Source organism: Rhineura floridana, chromosome 5 (genome assembly GCF_030035675.1).
Source record: "Rhineura floridana isolate rRhiFlo1 chromosome 5, rRhiFlo1.hap2, whole genome shotgun sequence".
NCBI classification, from domain to species: Eukaryota; Metazoa; Chordata; class Lepidosauria; order Squamata; family Rhineuridae; genus Rhineura; species Rhineura floridana.
In genome coordinates this window covers 399699-419084 of record NC_084484.1, presented here as the reverse complement: position 1 = coordinate 419084, position 19386 = coordinate 399699, and the positions used below count along the sequence as shown (strand labels likewise).

Genomic DNA, 19386 nt, shown 5'->3' with positions numbered 1-19386 from the left:
TGGAGCCATGGTTACCAATTGGCAAGAATTTATTCTTATGAACTTCCCCCCTATTTTACACTGAGTTATTTTCATAATCAGAGCTGCTGCATTCATAACTGCAGTTATGATGACTGTCATGCAAGTTTCTCTATTGTGAGGGTAGCCGTAGTGAGACCTTTTGCTGGAGTTCCACCGTTTCAAGACTTAAAAAAACCCCAGCACATTTTCATAACATCCGCAACGCTCTTTAAATGGCACATTTCCATTAAGAAGCTAGTGTTTCATGCCCTTGTGACTATCACTTGTGGTCAATCAGCCGCTCACCAAGCCCTGGACATTACTAACAAGGAAAAGCAGCTTCAGTTAGCCAATTTAAAACCATGTTTCATCGTACTTGCAAATACTTGTGCTACGAAGCCTCATGGCTTCATTCTTGAGCCCTGTTTCTCTCTGCTCTCACACCCCTTCACTTCCCCAAATTTTAGGAACCTCAGTATTTTACAGAAATGCTCCCCATGGAGCCAATTTAGAATCTAGATTGTCCTGAGGGTAAAGGGTAACCCATTCATAAGCCTGACATCATTTGACTCCAGTCGGGTAACCTCTGAGGTTTTTGCCTTGGAATCCGGAAAGCACTTACCAGAGCCCTTTGACAAGACTGAAGAGTCTGCAGTCAGTCTGTCCGGTTGTAGTCAGGACAGCACCAGCTACCTAGCACTACCTCAAGTGGGTTCATTTTGCTTTGTTTGTTTGCTTGGAGCGTGCTCCTATTGGCCAGTACAGGACCCGGATTGACCTCCTCTTTATTATCAGATTTGGAGAGCACATGGATTGGAGTTTTGACAAGACTGATATATGCACAGATGCTTCTGCAATATAAGAAGTGCTTTCAGGGTTTTGTGACTTGACTTCTGTATCAGTTGCTAATGGTGACCTATCCGTGAGAGGAATGGGAAACTGTTCCTCTCTTCTCAGAGGGTCCTTTGGGATCTGCTCTTCTTTGGTAAAGAATAGATGAACAAACAACACACATGCAGACATTTAACAGACATTATACAGTAGGGCCCCGCTTATATGGCAGGTTAGGTACCAGACCCCCACAAGCGAAAATTGTCGTTAAGCAGAACATCGATCAGCTGTAGTGTGGGGAGCTCCCCCCACAACAGCTGATCAATGTTCCACTTTTCTCTGCTGCCTCCCTCGCTTGCCTGTTTGCCGCCTGATCGATGAAGCGCTCGCTAGCCCTCCGCCGCCTCCCTCACTTGTCCCCTCACCAATCACCCTCCCTCCTGCCCATTCGTTCGCTCGCTTGCTTTTCTTTACTGCCTCCCATGCTTGTCCCCCCTCCCACCCACCCCACTTGCTCGCTTGCGCACTCACTCACTCGGTAAACACACATTGCTTACCTTGGCTGCGGTGCTTCTACTGTATCTTTGCTGGGTCTCCTGGCACGGCACTGAGGACTGGGTTGGAGCTGATGCAGGTGTCATTCCTGCGCACGCAAAGGTGATCAGCCTCTGGGCAGAGAAGTGCTTGGGGTAGTCTGCCCTGTCATCCTTCAGGGTGTTGAGATTGGGCATTAACACAATGGAAAGTCAGAAAAATGGGGAGCACAGGCAGGAGAGAGATGGCTAGACTGATGATACCACACATAACCAGGTGATTTGTAAGGGTCAGAACTGGCTGGGAAGAGCAGCAGTTCCTCCTTCAGTCTGCTTCAGCATAGAAGCCCAAGTACAAAGTTCTCCCAAAACAATTACTGAAAGGCTGGGTAAAAAGAAGCACTTGCTACATCCTTTAGGGCTGTGAGGCCGGCTGGCTTTCTGTTGCGTGGCACATTTTCATCATCTGAGTCCAAGTCATCCAAGTCTCCATCATCTGACTCATCATCGAATCTTATTCGCTTTGATGGTGGAGACTTGAATGAAGCTGTTGCTACTGCTGTTGACGTTGAAGTTGAAGGTTGTTCAAGGCTAGCTGTACCTGTTGCTGTTGAAGGTTGCGATGGTACTTTCTTAAAGTAGGAAAGCAATGAACTTTGCGTGGTGAATTCCCGTCTCCTTTCCCTTAGAATTTCTTTATAGCATGCAATATCATTTAGAAGGCCTGCATTCATTATAGAACTTCTTTCGAAATTTGGATCAATCCTCTCAAAAGCTGCCATCCCTGTTTCTATACAGTTGATAGCTTCTTCCAGTTCCTTGGTTGACATTTCTCTAGGCACAGCAGGACTATAATCAGGATGGGACTTCTCTTCGCGAAACATCCTTCTTTGCTCTTCAATCAGAAGAAGATCTTCATCTGTTAGGGTCTCATCATGAGAGACAAGCAATTCTGCCACATCCTCAGGCTCGACTTCCAATTCTAATTCCCTTGCCATTTCCATAACATTGGTAGTGACTTCCTCCACTGGATTCTCAAAGCCTTCACAATCATCTACAAGTGTGGCAATTAGCTTCTTCCAAACACCTTTCAATGTTGTTTCTTTAACTTCCTGCCATGCATCTCTAATAGTTTTTATACCATCCAAAATTGTGAAGCCTTTCCAAAATGCTTTTAATTTATTTTCACTTTGCCCAGGTACTGTATTGCTGTCTAAGGCATTTATAGCCTTAGCAAAAGTTCTTCTTAGGTAATAGGATTTAAACACTGCAATTACACCTTGGTCCATAGGTTGCAGCAATGAAGTTGTATTTGCAGGTAGAAAAATAACATTTATCTCCTCGTACATATCTCCTAGAGCTCTAGGATGGCCAGGGGCATTGTCTGTCAGAAGTAAAATCTTAAAAGGAATTTTCTTTTCCTTGCAGTAAGCCTCAACTGTAGGCTTAAAATACTCTGTGAACCAATTTGAGAAAAGATCGCCAGTCATCCAAGCTTTTGAATTGCTTTTGCATAGTTCTTTAGGGCCCCAGGATTTTCTGAGTGATAAATCATCATAGGTTTTAACTTGTAATCACCAGCTGCGTTAGCCCCTAACAAGAGAGTTAGCCTGCCTTTTGCAGCGTTGAAGCCAGGCATTGACTTCTCCTCTTTAGCAATGAAAGTCCCAGACAGCATCTTCTTCCAGTATAGGCCCGTTTCTGCTGCTTAGTATATCCACCATCTTCAATTATCTTTGCCAGCTCACGTGGATACCTTTCTGCAGCTTCTGCATCAGCACTAGCTGCTTCACCCTGCACTTTGATGTTGTGGAGATGGCTTCTTTCCTTAAACCTGTTAAACCAGCCTCTGCTAGCTTCGAATTTATCCTCAGCAGCTTCCTCGCCTCTCTCAGCCTTCATAGCATTGAAGAGACTTAGGGCCTTGCCCTGGATGATGGCTTGGCTTAAAGGCACGTTGTGACTGGTTTGATCTTCAGTCCACACCACTAACAGTTTTTCCATGTCAGCAATAAGGCTATCACGTTTTCTTATAACTTTAGTGTTCACTGGTGTGGCACTTTGAATTTCCTTCAACACTTTCTCCTTAGTGTTCACAACTGTATTAATTGTTTGGCAAGCCAAACCTAGCTGACGGCCTATCTCAGCCATAGACATGCCTTGCTCACTTAGGTTTATCATTTCTAACTTGGCAGCTAAAGAAAGAGGCTTACGACTCCTTTTTTATCACTACACTGAGATGCCATTGTAACTGTACTGTACTGTACAGTACTGTATATATTTTGTACAGTACTGTACTGTATACAATTTATTTTTATATTTTTACTGTATACAGTACAGTATACATTACTATACAGTACTGTATGTATATATATATATATATACTCCACATATGTGATATTCTCCACATATTATGAATTGCAACATCCACCGATCCTCCATTCTGTCCAGAGAAAACCTCCTCCATCATACTGAGGTGTCAAAGAGCAGAGAGCAACGGATTCCATTTGTGGTAGATTTCCATCCAGCATCTCCTAACTATCACCGAGCAATCAAGAAGAGCTACCCATTGCTGGCAAACTCTGAACATCTTACCAGAGCCATCAGCAGGCCTCCTGTTATCGCATTTCGCCAACCTCCTAATTTGCGCAGACTGTTGGTGAGAGCTGTGCTTAAGGCACCTATCACCAATCCAGGGTCTCATCCTTGTCACTCCAAATGCTGTATCACCTGTGTGTACCTCAGGGAGACAGCCACTTTTACAAGCACTAGGACAGGCAGGACATATTACATCAAACAGAACATCACCTGCAGGTCCTGCAATATAGTTTACATCATCGAGTGCAAAAGACCAGGATGTCATATCCAATACGTAGGAAAGACCACAACTGACCTACGCACGCGCTTCAGGAACCACAAGTTGGTAATTTTGACAAAAAAAGTGGAGCAACCAGTTGCAAAGCATTTTAACATCGACGGTCACAGCCTGTTGGACTTTTCCATTACAGCGATAGAGATGCCAGCAGATCCAGCAGCATTGACCAAAAGGGAGAACTTTTGGATTTACTCTCTGGACACATTGGCACCACATGGCCTGAACCTGGAGGACAGTACCACCACTCCTTAGCTTCTGCAAAGGAAGCCCCTCTGAGCATTCCATCCTCAAAGCTCTATAACTGCCACCTTGGTAACAGCTTTTGTATGTTGGCAGCTGATGAAGGTGGAAGCTGAAACGTTTTGTTAATATAATAAAAACCTCTGTTTGGTTAATCACAATTTCGTTCATATATGCAATGGCACGGGGCGGGGTGGCTCTGGGTGTCACCCCCCTCATGGTGTCACCCGGGTGCGATCCGCACTCCCCACACCCCGGTAGTGACAACCCTGGAGTCTGTATTTGTCCAGATGGACCAGGAGTGTTTGGGTGTGGCATATTTCCTCAGATGGCTATTCTGTGGCCCCTCCTACTTTGAGACCTCCAGCAACTATACCCAGTCGATCACTGCACTCTGCAGGTGAGGGCATCCTGCAGATACCATCTTATCAGGAGGTTGGTTCTGCACAATATAGGAAATGGACCTTTAGTGTGGCAGCACCTACCCTGTGGAATTCCCTCTCCTTAAATATTAGGCAGGCTATTATCTGTTATCTTTTCGGTGCCTTTTGAAGACTTTCCTCTTTCAACAAGCCTTTTAGGTTAAGACCTATCCCAGTCTGTGTCTGTGTTAGAATTGCTTAATATGTTTTTTAATGTTTTTAACCCTTTTTTTAAAGTTGTTTTTTTAAAATGTTTTTAACACTGTTTTGTCTTAATGTATTTTAAGATATGTTTTTATGATGTTTTAAAGTGTTTTTAGTGCTTTGCCGTCCTGGGCTCCTGCTGGGAGGAAGGGCGGGATACAAATTAAATAATAAATAAATAAAATAAACTGCCAGTGGCCCCTAATACCCTGCATCTTCCCTGACTGCTTAAACACCTGATTTTGCCTGAGACAGTGTTCTAAATATTATGGCACTGGCTCACTAAACCTCTCTCCTACAGATTCATTGTCTCCTCCCTCATTGCTTCCCTTTTCCTTCTCCCTTTGGAACTGTCTCTTTCCATCTGGAAAGAAGTCACAATTTATGATCTTTTCCTTTCCAGTCCCTCAGGGTTACTTGCTCTCACTGAAACCAGGCTTCGGTCCTCTGATACTGCCACTGTTCTCTCTCTCAGGGGTCTTTCTCCCACTCACCTAAACCCAATGTTTGTGGTGGTGTCAGCCTTCTTTCCAAATTCTTTCAGCCCCTGCCCATTCCCCCATCTCTGTTTCATTGGACATTTCATAGGCCAGTATAAGACTCAAACCCCTGGATATCTCTCAACCCCTCATTATAAACGTTGATGCCTGGCTTTCTTTAAGAACATAATTTCATACACGAAGTGGAAGAAGCAACCAGAGGATCGGCTATGATTTGATTCTAACAACAGAGATTACTTGGTGGATGAAGTGACAGTTACGGGAACTCTGGGGGAAAGTGACCAGAGCTTGGAAGATTACTTTTAAAAAGTAATAAATCACAGTTACAATTACTTGGCCCAAAAAGTAGTAATTACCGTTACAATTGCAATTGCTCTGAAAGTAACTGATTACTTTACTTTTTCTCAAAAGTAATCACTACAATTACATTTCAGTTACTTTTTTAAAAAAACTCCTACAAGGTGCTGGCCTTGGCTGCTGCACATCTAAGAAGCCTAAAACAATATTAAAAATACACACACACAGGGGGTAGTAGAATAAAAAATTTTATCCATAAGATTAACATAATGGCATAACAGAATCTCACATCCCCCCAAGCAGTGAAGATACCCCAACTCTTGAAATCAAATTTTACACTTGAAATGCTTTTATAATATGTTTCTGTTATTTTACGGTTTCGGCCCAGTATACCTGAAGGAGCGCCTCCAACATCATAAAGTGTGCCGCCCTACAAGATCTGCCACTCAGGGCCTTCTCTCGGTTCCACCGACTAAAGTGGCTAGGTTGGTGAGGACTAGAGAGAGGGCTTTTTCTGTGGCAGCCCCCACGATTTGGAACTCCCTCCCAATGGATCTTCGACATGCCCCTTCCCTAGATATATTTCGCCGGGGCCTGAAAACTTGGCTTTTCCTTCAGGCCTTTACGACCTTTGAGACTTCCAGGGTGAATTAGTTCTAGAACAGTAATATGAACAATCTACTAAATACTGTAATTTTTGCATTGTACTGTACTGGCTATACTGTTTATTGTATTTTATCATGTTTTATTGTACGCCGCCTAGAGTGGCCATTGGCTAGATAGGCGGCCTATAAATTAAAGTTTATTATTATTTATTATTATTATGTCTCAAAAGAACAAGATGCTCAAAGAGCATGTCGGACAAGGAATGTCTTTTTACAGTCATTACGTTGCCACCAGTACTGAACAGGCGTTCTACTGCGGCGCTTGAAGGCATGCCTGTGTAGTGCTGCAAAAAACACTGCAGCACACGTGGAAAGCCTTGGAGTGATGACACTTCCCTGCTGGGAGACCTCAGGTACCTCACCAGTTCCTCCTCAGCAGTGTCCACTGCTGACTTCTTGCCCTGGGGCAGAAAGTTAAAGAAGTCATCTTCTAAGTCATCTCCTTCCTGGTCTTTATCTGAAGACTGATCACTGTCCTCATTAAGTACACCCATCTTTATTTCAGCTTTCAACAAGGCTTCCATTGTGTATCTAAGAAAGAGAGAGGATATGTTAACACATATATGTTAGGAAACCATCATCTGCTCTTCATTTCCTGATGCTTGTCATGTCCCCTGGTTCAGGGTCCAGCCTGAGCCTGTGGATGATGACATGGAAGGTAGGAAGGTGACCAAGTCACCACACTCATGGGGCAGCACAGCAGACCCTTAAGGATTACCTGCAGCAACCCAAGGTTGTGATGAGGAGCCCCAGGAAGAAAAGGCCCAGCCCCTGCCTACCACCTTAAGCCCTCTGATGCCTCCCTTGAGACAACATTTCCCTTGGAGTAATCCACCCAAAGGGCTTCCCTAATGTTCTTACTTGTTGGTATGGGTGGTGGCCTGACACGATTCCAGCCAATCTAGTTTGAAGCGAGGATGTAGGCAGGCTGCCAGAAGAAGTCTCTTGTCCTCCCAGATAGCTGCAAACCGCTTTCTTAGGGCTTCGCGCACACCTCTCAGCAGCTGAAAACAGTATGTGTACCTCTCAGGTTTGTTTTCCAGTCCTTCTAACTTGCGGTCCAGATTGCAGAGCGTTGGTAGCAAATACCCCATGAACATGCCGTTCTCCCGTTGCAGGATATCTAGGGACTGGGCTAGTGGCTCCATAATCTCTGTGTATTCCTGTACCACTTCAGTCTCAGCATCTGTGATCCTGGACAAGGAGCAGCGGTCCATTATGGCATGCATTTTTAGTGGCACAGTTGACAGGAGCTCATGTAGTTGCTTCAACGCATCAAAGGTGGAATTCCACCTGGTCTTATTCGGTACCTTCAGATACACACCACATTGCGCACGGATATACTCAGCAATCTGTGCTGACTGGTTCTGCTTGGACCACAACTTGCTGCACTTTCCCATCAAGGAACGAAAGTGTTTCTTGAAAGGACCAAGAAGACTACTTTTGGAGGAGTCAGAAAGCATGGCCTCTATGTCTTGTGTTGCCACAAGGTTGAGGGTGTGGCTAGCACATCTCTGGTGTTGTGGTAAAACAATCCTCTCCTGAGTCTGCAGCTTCTTCCTCTGCCTCAGGTCCTGTGTCCAGGATCTCACAGATAGGCACAAACTCCACCTCAGCCTCCTCCTCCTCCTGGTTATCACCATCATCGTCACTGGTGCCTGCAGCTTCCACTGGTTCTTTGGCCATGAAAACTCTGAACGCTTTCACAAAGTTGGAGCCATTGTCTGTAGTAGTGCACATAACTTTGTTGTGGATCCTGTACTGCACATGTACATCATGCAGTGCTTTTGAAAGGACATCGTATGTATGGCGCCCCTTCAGACTCTTACAAGCCAAGGCCCCGACCTCACGTTTCAGGGTAGTTGGGTTGATCCAGTGGGCTGTTACCCCAAAGTAACTCTTCTTGCCATTGGTCCAATAATCTGCAGTGGTTGCTATATATGCCACAGCACCCATTCGGTTTGCAAGAGTTTCTCTCATGTGGCATGCTCTCTTCTCAATTCTGTCTCTCAGAGTCTTGGCACATATGACGGTGAGATCTTTGGGGAGTCCAATGCGAACCAGATTAATGAATGATGGTTTGTCCACAGTCTGAAGTGGTAATGTCTCCTCTACAATGAAATCAATTATTCTCCTGTCGAGATTGCTCTGGGTGACAGGCTCCCTGCCAGATCCCCACCTCTCAAGGGTTGTCTGCTGCTGCTTCAGCATTTTGGGAGGAGGGGTGCCATGCATTGGTTCAGGAAGGCCACGTCTCCTTGCCTTTATTGCTTCTTCAATTGCTCTCAGCTTCTCAGGGTGTGCCCTCTGAGGAAGAAGAACAAAGCATGAATCCAAGAAAAAATGGAAGAGGAACTTCACAATTTAAACATAAATAGACAATGGACACTCTTTGAGGACCAGCATGACAAAGGCTTACCTCAAAATGTTTCTTCACATTGGATGAGGAGGAAACAGCTGATCTCAGATTTGTGATCCTTGGAAGGCAGTAATTGCATCGTACAACAACATTTTTCCCACTCTGGCTCACAAATGTACAAGCTTTCTCAAAGCCAAACTATGGTACTTGCTGTTCTGCAGATGTGGCTGTGGGCAACTGGCACTGCTTCATGCCCTTCTCCTCCTCATGCACAGGGCCTCCTTTCTGAACCTCACTTTCTAGTTTTGCCTCCTCAGGATCAACAAGCTGTGACTCAAGTGGCCGCACTAACTGACTGCTGCTCTCAGCAGCAAAACCTGCAACAGGTGTCTCTGTAATAAACAAGAGATAATGCTCCTATATGGGTGAACTTCAGCTGTGATGTGCCCCCATCTCTTCCCCATGCTGCAAGATCCCCCAGTCAGAGTGGAAGTAAGCAGGTCGATAGCACAATTAAAAGAGATCCTATTTGTATCATTTTTGCTCACTGAATAACCCTGCCTGGGCCAGTCTAACCTACTATCTCACAGGGTTGTTGTGAGAACAAAATGAGACTAGGGTTCAAATCCCCACATAGCCATGAAGCTCACTGGGTGACCTTGGGCCAGTCACTGCCTCTCAGCCTCATGAAAACCCTATTCATAGGGTCACCATAAGTTGGAATCAACTTGAAGGCGGTACATATATTTTTTATTTTGAATATGATGATTATGATAATAAATATGCAGCATTTCAAATTAATTCTGTATGAGAAGCATTCCATGCCAAGCTTGGAAAACCAAGGATGAGGTATAAAACGTAGACAAAAATACTTTTGACAAAATGCCGTTTATCTTTTATATCTATATCTATAATTAGCAATACAGCTGAATGATGTATGTAAAGTATTTTTTCTTTCCCTTTTCTTTTTTATTAATATTTTAGTACTACTGCTAAAGTTCTGATGAAGGAATAAAGCATTCATTAGCCAAATTCAAATGATTAGAACACATCACATAAATTCCACTGAAGTTGGAGATTTTGCCATAGAAAATGAAAAAACACATAACCTATGATAGCACAATAGACAATCAGAACTAATATAAAACCCTATTGCTTCTCATTTGCAAATCTTGCAAGATCTAAGGTAACTCTAGATCATGTGAGTTCAGGTGATGCATGTTATGTACATTTGTATAGATATTAGCAGAGATTGTCAACAGTCTATCTCTCTCTGGGACTGGGAATCTCTCTCTTTCTCACAGAACATGAGTTTGAGAGCTGGGGGACTGAGAGGAGGAGCTGCAAGGACCCTACTTCTCACCTCATCTCTGCCAAGAACAAAAAAATCACCCTTAAGCCATTTATTATATGCCTAATGATTTATTATTATTATTATTATTATTATTACTGAGACAGTTTTTGTCCCACATACAATTCAGTCTTGTGATTAAACAGGACAAAAATACAAATAAAAAGAAAGATGGAGTTCAAATAAATATACAATAAAAAGCTAGCCGGCATTTTAAAAGGCAGGAGTGCTCTGTCTGGATAAATACAGCACAGTATGCATGGGAACAAGGGGGAGAGTTCAAAAAGGGGGGGAAGGAAGAGAAGTAGGCCGAAGTTTCAGAAGTGCCTTGTGATTGACGGACGGGGTGGCAACAAGGCAAGGAGAGGCAGTGGGGGGGCAGAAGGGGCCGTGGGGGGGCAGAAGGGGCCGTGGGGGGGCGGGGGGCAAAAATGCCACAGTGGCGGAAGGGGCCACGGGGGGCACACACACACACACACACACACACAAATCATCATCACTCACCTCCACAGCTCTTCGCCATTCTGCTGCTGCCTTCTCCTCCATTGTCATTGCCCTGGCTTTTTCCTCCGGCATCCATTTTTTCCTCTCAGATGCTAGCAGGCCCTGCCTATTCACCTCTTCCCTCGTGCCTCCTAACACAGATTACGAGGGAAGAGACAGTCTGTGCAGAGGTCCAATCAGTGTGAGGCACATGTCTTGTGTTAACCAATCACAGCCAGGAGCTGACTTCCCCTTGTTCCCGCCCCCAAGTAACGTCCAACCTAACGTGGAAACGTTAAAGTTGCAGCTGAAAAGTAGGGAAATTACTAGTCGTTCCATTACTTGCCAAATGTAATGGAATTACCTACTCGTTATTTAAAATTGTAACGAATTACAAGTAACTCGTTAAAAATAACGAGTTACTTCCAAGCTCTGAAAGTGACCACACTATACTAGAATTCTTGATTTTAAAGGAGGCAAAGCTGAGAATAGCCATATGCATACCCTGCACTTCAGGAAAGCCAATTTTAATAAACTCAGAACAATGGTAAGTAAGGTTCCATGGCAAGCACCCCTAATGAGAAAAGGAGTCCAAGATGGGTGGGAGTTTCTAAAAGTGGAAATTCTAAAGGCACAATGGCAAACAATTCCATCTAGGAAAAAAGGGGGAAGACAGCAGAAGCCAAAGAAAGCGTAGAGATGACCTGAAAACAAAAAGGACACATACAGAAAGTGGAAGGAAGGCCAGACCACAAAGGGAGAGTAGCATAGAATTGCAGGGATGGCATCAGAAAGGCTAAGCAGACTGAGCTAAGGTTTGCGAGAGAAAAGCAACAAAAAAGCTTTCTTCATGTACATTCACAGTAAAGACAGAGAATAGAAATGGTGGTATAGCTACTCAATGAGGATGGCAAAATGATAACAGATGACAAAGAAAAGGCAGAAGTGCTCAATTCCCTCCTGGGAAATGTGAATGAAGGGGCAGAATTGCAGCTTTAGATTGATAGGCAAAAGTGCCAGGCAATTAGAGGAGGGCTAATGTCCCAATCTGCAAAAAGTGGGAACCTGGGAACTACAGACCAGTCAGCCTGACATCAATCCCTGGGAAAAATATAAAGCAGATTATAAAGCAGTCATTCTGTAAGCACCTTGAAAACAATGCAGTGATTACTAGAAGCCAAAATGGATTTATCAAGAACAAATCTTGCCAGACTAATCATATTGTTTTTTATTGGAAATATTATGTCCACAGCATTCCCACAGTCTACAAGGGAGGTTTCCCAATCAAAAAATGAGATAAGATTAGTTTGGCAGGATTTGTTCTTCATAAATCCATGTTGGCTTCTAGTATTCGTTTTCAAGGTGCTTACAGATTGACTGCTTTATAATCTACTCCAGAGTTTTTCTAGGGATTGATGTTAGGCTGACTGGTCTGTACTTCCCCAGTTCCCCCTTTTTGCTGTTTTTGAAGATAGGGACAACATTAACTCTCCTCCAGTCATCCGGCACTTCACCAGTCCTCCATGATTTCGCAAAGATAATAGACAGTGGTTTTTAGAGTTCTTCAGCCAGTTCCTTCAATACTCTAAGATCCAGTTTATCGGGCCCTGCCGATTTGAACTCATTCAGAGTGATTAGGTATTCCTTGATTGTTTTTCTATCAATTTCAAGCTCCAGTCCTGACCTTTTTACTTCATGTTTCCAGGGAGGGTCATAGACCCTCTTTTATTTTTAAAAGATGTATTTTAAATTGTATTTCTTTTTAGTTACTGTAAACCGCCCAGAGAGCTTCGGCTATGGGGCAGTATACAAGCATAATAAATAAATAAATGAATAAAATAAATTTTGGGAGAAGACTTAGCCAAAGTAGGAATTGAGCACTTCTGCCTTTTCTTTGTCATCTGTTGTCATTTTGCCATCCTCATTGAGTAGCTGTGCCACCATTTCTTTTCTCTTTTACTATGGGCATACCTGGAGAAAGCTTTTTTATTTCTTTTAGCATCTCTCGCTAACCTCAGCTCATTCTCAGCTTTAGCCTTCCTGACACCATCCCTGCAATTCTGTGATATTTGCCTGTGCTCTTCCTTTGTAGTCTGGCCTTTCCACTTCCTGTATGTGCCCTTTTTTGTTTTCAGGTCATCTCTAAGCTTTTTGTGAAGCCACATTGGCTTCTTCTGTTGTTTCCCCCCTTGTTTCTTCATTGGAATTGCTTGCCATTGGGCTTTTAGAATTTCTTTTTTAGAAACTCCCACCCATCTTGGACTCCTTTTCTCATTAGGGTCACTTGCAATGGAACTGTACTTAGCATTGTTCTGAGTTCATTAAAATCAGCTTTCCTGAAATCCACAGTGCGAGTCCCAGAATCCAAATTCCCCAGGCCGGCACCACCTTCGTAGCCATTCATTCACACAGAGTATTTTTCCTTCCCTTTCTACTCCTCTTCTAAGTACTGGAAGGATGGATCAAAAAACTGTCTGGGCCCCAAAGTCCTTGAGTTTCCCTCCTAGAGTTTCACAGTCTGCTGTGATTTCTTCATTGCTCCGTTTGGCAGTATCATTTGTTCCCACATGGATGAGGAGAAAGGGATGCCTGTCAGTGGGCTTGATGGCAACCCTTCTGTCACATCTCTAATCCGTCCTTCTGGTAGACAGCATACCTGGCAAGTCCATGGATCTTCTCTGCATACTTGGGTTTCGATCCCATGCAGTAGGAAGTCTCCCACTACTAGTACTCTTCTCTTCTTGTTAATTTATTTATTTATTATTTATTGAATTTCTTAGTCGCCCATCTGGCTGGCTATCCAGCCACTCTGGACGACGTACAAAATAAACATACAAATACAATTGTGGGGGCCACAATTGAAAAAGCCCTCTCTCTAGTCCTCACCAGTCTGGCTGTTTTGACTGATGGGATAGAGAGAAGGTCTTTTGAGGCTGATCTTTTTGGACGGCATGGCTGATGATTCTGGAGTCGCTCCTTCAGATAGACTGGGCCGAAACCATGTAGGGATTTAAAGGTCAAAACCAACACCTTGAATTGGGCCCAGCAAGCAACTGGTAACCAGTGCAACTTTTTTAGCACTGGAGTTATGTGATCTCGCTGGTGGCTACTTTTGATCAGGCTCGCCACCGCATTCTGTACCAGTTGCAGCTTCTGGACAGTTTTCATGGGTAGCCTCACGTAGAGCGCATTACAGTAGTCTAGGCGAGAGGAGATCAGGGCATATACCACCAATGGGAGCAGATGATTGGGAAGGTAAGGGCACAGCCTCCGTATCAGATGGAGTTGATACAGTGCTGCCCGGCTCACAGCCGAAACCTGAGCTTCCATGGACAGTTGGGAGTCAAGAATGACCCCCAAGCTGCGGACCTGGTCTTTCAGGGGCAGTTGTACCCCATTGAGCACCAGGTCCAAATCCCCTAACTTTCCCTTGTCTCCCACAAGCAGTACCTCAGTTTTGTCAGGGTTCAGTTTCAGTTTATTCCTTCCCTACAGCCAACCTTGGTGAAGATTTGAATGAGAGATAGAGCTGCGTGTCATCCGCATATTGGTGACACTGCAGCCCACATCTCCTGATGATAGCCCCCAGTGGCTTTATATAGATGTTAAATAGCATCGAGGAGAGGATGGAGCCCTGCGGCACCCCACAAGTGAGAGGCCAAGGATCCGAAACCTCATCCCCCAATGCTACTCTTTGGTGCCTACCAGAGAGGAAGGAATGGAACCACTGCAGTACAGTGCCCCCAATGCCTAATCCCTCCAGGCGGTCCAACAGGATACTGTGGTCAATGGTATCAAAAGCCACTGAGAGGTCCAGGAGGATGAGGAAGGTGCATTCACCCCTATCCAACGCTCTCCTCATATCATCCACCAAGGTGACCAAGGCTGTTTCAGTCCCATGTCCAGGCCTGAAACCTGACTTAAATGGGTCCAGATAATCCACTTCCTGCAAGTGCGCTTGCAACTGCTTTGCCACCACCCGCTCAACCGCCTTGCCTAAGAATGGCAAATTTGAGATTGGGTGAAAGTTGTTCAGATCTTGTGGATCCAAGGAGGGCTTCTTTAGAATTGGTTCTGTTAATGCCTCCTTGAGACCTGATGGAATCACGCCCTCTTCCAAGGACGTGTTTACCACCGCCTTGATCCCCTTGCCCAGTCTGTTCTTGCAGCTCATAATGAGCCACCACAGGCAAGGGTCAAGTAAGCAGGTAGTTGGCCTTAAGGTTGAAAGCACCTTGTCCACTTCATCAGAAGGAAGAAGCTGGAACCGATCCCACGCCACCGAAGAACCACTGGCCGACTCTGGATCGCTCACTGTATCCATAGCGTGTGGAATCGCACTCTTTAGACGATCGATTTTATCCGCAAAGTGCTTTGCAAACTCATCACAGGAGGTCTTAGAATGTTCCATCAGTTTTGAAGCAACTGGACTGACCAGGCTCCGGACCACTTGGAACAGCCTCCTGGGACAGCACTCAGCGGACACATGGTAGGCTGCTGCAGCTGCTCTGACCCGTGTCTGGTCGTCATCAGAGCAAGATTTTCGCCACCGGCGTTCTAGCTGTCTCACCTCCCACCTCAGAGTTTGCAGCCGTGGAGTATACCATCTGAGTCTTATTCAGGGGGAGAGGGTATTTTGGAGCCACCCGATCTAATGCCCGTCTGCAGGCTCCATAAAATCCCCAAGTGCATTCAGGAATCCACCAGGATCCATCAAATGCCTGGGGCGGACCATCCTAATGGGTCCTTTACTCCCGCGGAGAGTGTGTGGCATCGAAAGGTCTACTCTCACCAAGTAGTGATCTGACCATGACAAGGGGGTAAAAGATATAGCCCCCATTTTCAGATCACTCCCCTCCTCTCCCAAGGCAAATACAAGGTCAAGTGCATGACCAGCTACATGGGTGGGCCCCATGGAAGTAAGGTGTAGCTCCCAGGAAGCCATGGTTTCCATAAAATCCCAAGGTGCCCCTGTGAGGGTGGCCTCAGCATGTACGTTGAAATTCCCCAGCACCAGCAAATTCGGGGATTGCGCCCACACATCCAAGACCACCTCTAGCACCTCAGCCAGGGAGTCCATCGTGCAGCAGGGTGGATGGTACACGAGCAGAATCCCTAAGCTGCCCTTTGGGCCCAGCCTCCAATACATGCAATCAACAACCTTGGTCTCATGGAGAGGAGGCCTGGTGAGAACCAGGGACCCCCGATAGATGACCGCCACTCCACCTCCCCGTCTTCCAACCCTCGGCTGCTGTGCATATAGGAACCCAGCTGGACACATGGCCTCGAGGATGGGAGCCATGGCTTCATCCAGCCAGGTTTCCGTAATACATGCCAGGACTGCACCCTCATCCAATATCATATCATGGATGAGGGATGTTTTTTGGGCGATGGACCTGGCATTGCACAGCAGCAGCCGAAGGTCAGAACATGTAGTCCCACATCCCCCAGCTATCTTCTGTTGTTGGGCAGGCCCGGAACAAGAGACAGATATTATGCATCTCTCCCTCGTTCCTCTTACCTGACGTGGCCTGCCACTAGCACCCCACCAGCATCTGCCGTCCAGCCTCATTATATCTTGGCCTCCTCCCCTTCAGCCTCTTGCTTGTTGTCACATGGGGTCTACTGTAATTATTCCATTCCTCTTCTGCTACCACATGTTGTTGTTCTTCTACCTCCACTTCTCTTTGCTGCTGTTCCAGCGTTCTGTCTAAGAACTCTTCATCTTCTCTTATAGTCCTCAGTGTGGCCACCCGCCGTTCCAGGCCTCTCACTCTTTCTTCCAACAAGCTTGCGCTTGTTGCACGTGTATGCCATGTTGTTCTCAGGCAAGAAAACAAACATGGCACACACCTTGCAGGTCACAACCACTGGAGTATCCTTCCCGTTCATACTCTCTTCTACCTTTTGTTTCTTTCTAACTACTTGATTTGGAGTGGGCTGTGCTTTGTCCTCTCCTACTACAGGGTAAACTTGAGAGTCCCACTGGTATGCAGTGCGGTGCATAAGAAGAATTAGTCATTATTTTTTTAGGGACCTCCCCCTTGACCTCCCCTGTTGAACTCCTTTGTCAAACTCCTGTTTGCTTTCCCTGTTCTCTTGCTCTGTTTGCTCGCTCTCTGAAAGCTGGCTTGCTTGTATCTCCTCTGGACCAGCTGAGACAGCTCCCTCTGCTCTGCTAAGTTAGGAGTCAGGAAACAGAATGAAAGTCCCAGGACACACAGCTGCTGCTTGTTGCCCTCAGCAGTTCTCAGGCCGTGCCCTTCAGCCAATAGCTATCAGGCCACACCCCTTCCAATGAAGCTGCTATGGAGCCCTTCAGCATACACACCTTAGAGCACATGGCTTCAGAGCACATGGCTTCACAGCCCTCTTGGCCTCCCCCCCCTTGCTACAGCTCCTTTGTCAAACTCCTGTTTGTTGACACTCCCTCTGCTCTACTCAGTTAGGAGTCAAGAAACAGAATCTTGATAGGCTGGAGCATTGGCTGCAAACAACAGAATGAAATTTAACAGGGGACTGGAAACACAGCCCTATGAGGAGAGTGAAAGAACTGGGCATGTTTAGCCCATTCATGTTTCCACCTAGCTGAACATCTCTAGAGGAGAACGAAAGTGTTAGCCAACTTCATATATTTTAAATTCATCCTCTTTTTTTCTACATCCCCTCCAAACAAGCATTTTTAATTTCAGTGTGGAAATTTACCATGTTACTAAAATTATTGTGTTAATTTTAGGAACTACTGCTGGAAGCAAACGTTAACCAATTCTCTTGTGCAGCCCAAACATCTGGCCGTAACAGCCCCGTAAGTAAAATAAACCTTAATATACCTCTATTCAGTGGTGTGTGAATGAAGAATAAGATTGATTCTAGAGTTGGGACTTAGATCAGTCATGATATTGAGAAATGCCACTTTTTGAAGTCCCCCAGAATCTTGCCTTCACACAGCAGGCCTTCTGAATATGAAAAGTTTATAGTCTGTATCTGAGTCCTAACCTTTAAAGCCCTACACAGCTTAGGATCTAGGTATTTATTGGATCACTTTCTCACATTTCAGTTTGCTGATACTGTCATCTGAGGCATTTTACTGGATGCCCCATCATCTGAAATGGACCAGGTTGCAATCAAAAAGAGAGCCTTTTCTATGAAATGCCCTCTCCAAAGGGGCTCACCTGAAGACCTCATTGCTATCATTTAGGCACCAAGCAAAAACGTTTGTTCTCTCGGGCTTTTAAGAACTGCTAAAATTACCATTTTAAACTGACTGCAGTATGATTTTACTGTCTATTAAATATTAGAGTGGCATCATTATGAGCGAGTGAGGCTAAGCTTTATGAGCTGCAGCAACCTGTGATCACCAACTTAACCTGGAGCCTGGAGCCCTTTCCCTGAGGAGACTGGGAGGTAGATGGCCAATGTGTGGGTGAGGCCGGCATGCCTACACCCATAGGAGGCTATGGCAGCAGCAGAAAAGTGTGGGGTGAGTCAGCGGGGTTAAGGAGAGCATGGCAGGAGGAAGCTTCACTAGCAGCAATGCCCCCCTCCAGTCTGCCAACCTAATCTGGACATAGCATCCTTTCTCTGAGGAGGGAGACGAGGGACATGTGGGTGGGGCCAGAATGCCTATACCATAAGAGGCAATGGCAGCACCAGAGAAGTGTTGGGTGAATGAGTCAGACTAAGAAGAGCGCAGGGGAGGAAACTTCACCAGCTACAATGACCTCCAGACCGCCAACCTAACCCAGAGCCAGCAGCCCTTTCCCTGAGGAGACCAGGAGGGAGATGTATCTTAAATTGTATTTGTTTTTAGTTACTGTAAACTGCCCAGAGAGCTTCGGCTATGAGGCGGTATACAAGTATAATAAATAAATAAGTAAATGAGTGACATGGGGGGGCTGGCATGTTTATGGCAGCAGCAGAGCAGCACTTAGCACACACTTGATATGCAGTTGGAAGAAATTGGCCACAAAGTTTGGGAGGACAAAGAGGTCCCAAAATCAGTCTATGGTCTCTTGCTTCAACTGATTCTAAATTGAACAATGTAAGATATGTGAAACTTTTTCAATTGGAAATAAGCCTCTTCATAGAGATACACTATAGGAGTCTAGTGGTTAGTAGTGAATTTAGAGCTGGGACACTTTGGTGTGTTATTTATTTATATGTATATAATATATACATCAAATTTAGTATTTCTCAGTAAGTTGGACTGAATGTTTAAAATATTTCTGGTATTGTGGCAAGTATTTCAGATCAGAGCTTGGAAGTAACTAGTTACAAGTAATGAATTACTTGTAATTCATTACTTTTTTGAGTAACGAGTGGGTAATTCCTTTACATTTTGATTGTAATAGGACTAGGAGTAATTTTACTACTTTTGTGGAGTAATTGTAACATTCCAGAATTACTTTTGGGCATTACTTGGTGGGGAGCAGGGGAAGTCTTCTGCTCCTCTGATTTGTGAATGAAAATCATGTGCCTCAAACTGGGCTTCTGTGCAGTCTCGCTCTTTCCTCATGCTCTGTGGATGGGGAGGAGGTGGAGAGTGAGACGGAGTGGAGAAAACAATTATTTAAAAAAACAGATAGTGGTGGTGAAGAATGGAGTGGAGGGAAAAATCCGGAGGTCA

General features: G+C 45.1%; 1 protein-coding gene across 11 annotated transcripts in view; it reads left to right on the top strand.

Annotated features, from left to right (window-relative positions):
* Nucleotides 1-19386, top strand: part of CFAP99 (cilia and flagella associated protein 99) — a 207489-nt gene that overhangs the window by 106263 nt on the left and 81840 nt on the right. For all 11 annotated transcript variants that reach the window (XM_061629779.1, XM_061629775.1, XM_061629776.1 and 8 more), the window contains one exon: nt 17497-17565. In XM_061629779.1, the coding sequence (XP_061485763.1) occupies nt 17497-17565 (69 nt within the window). The remainder of the gene's footprint in view (nt 1-17496; nt 17566-19386) is intronic.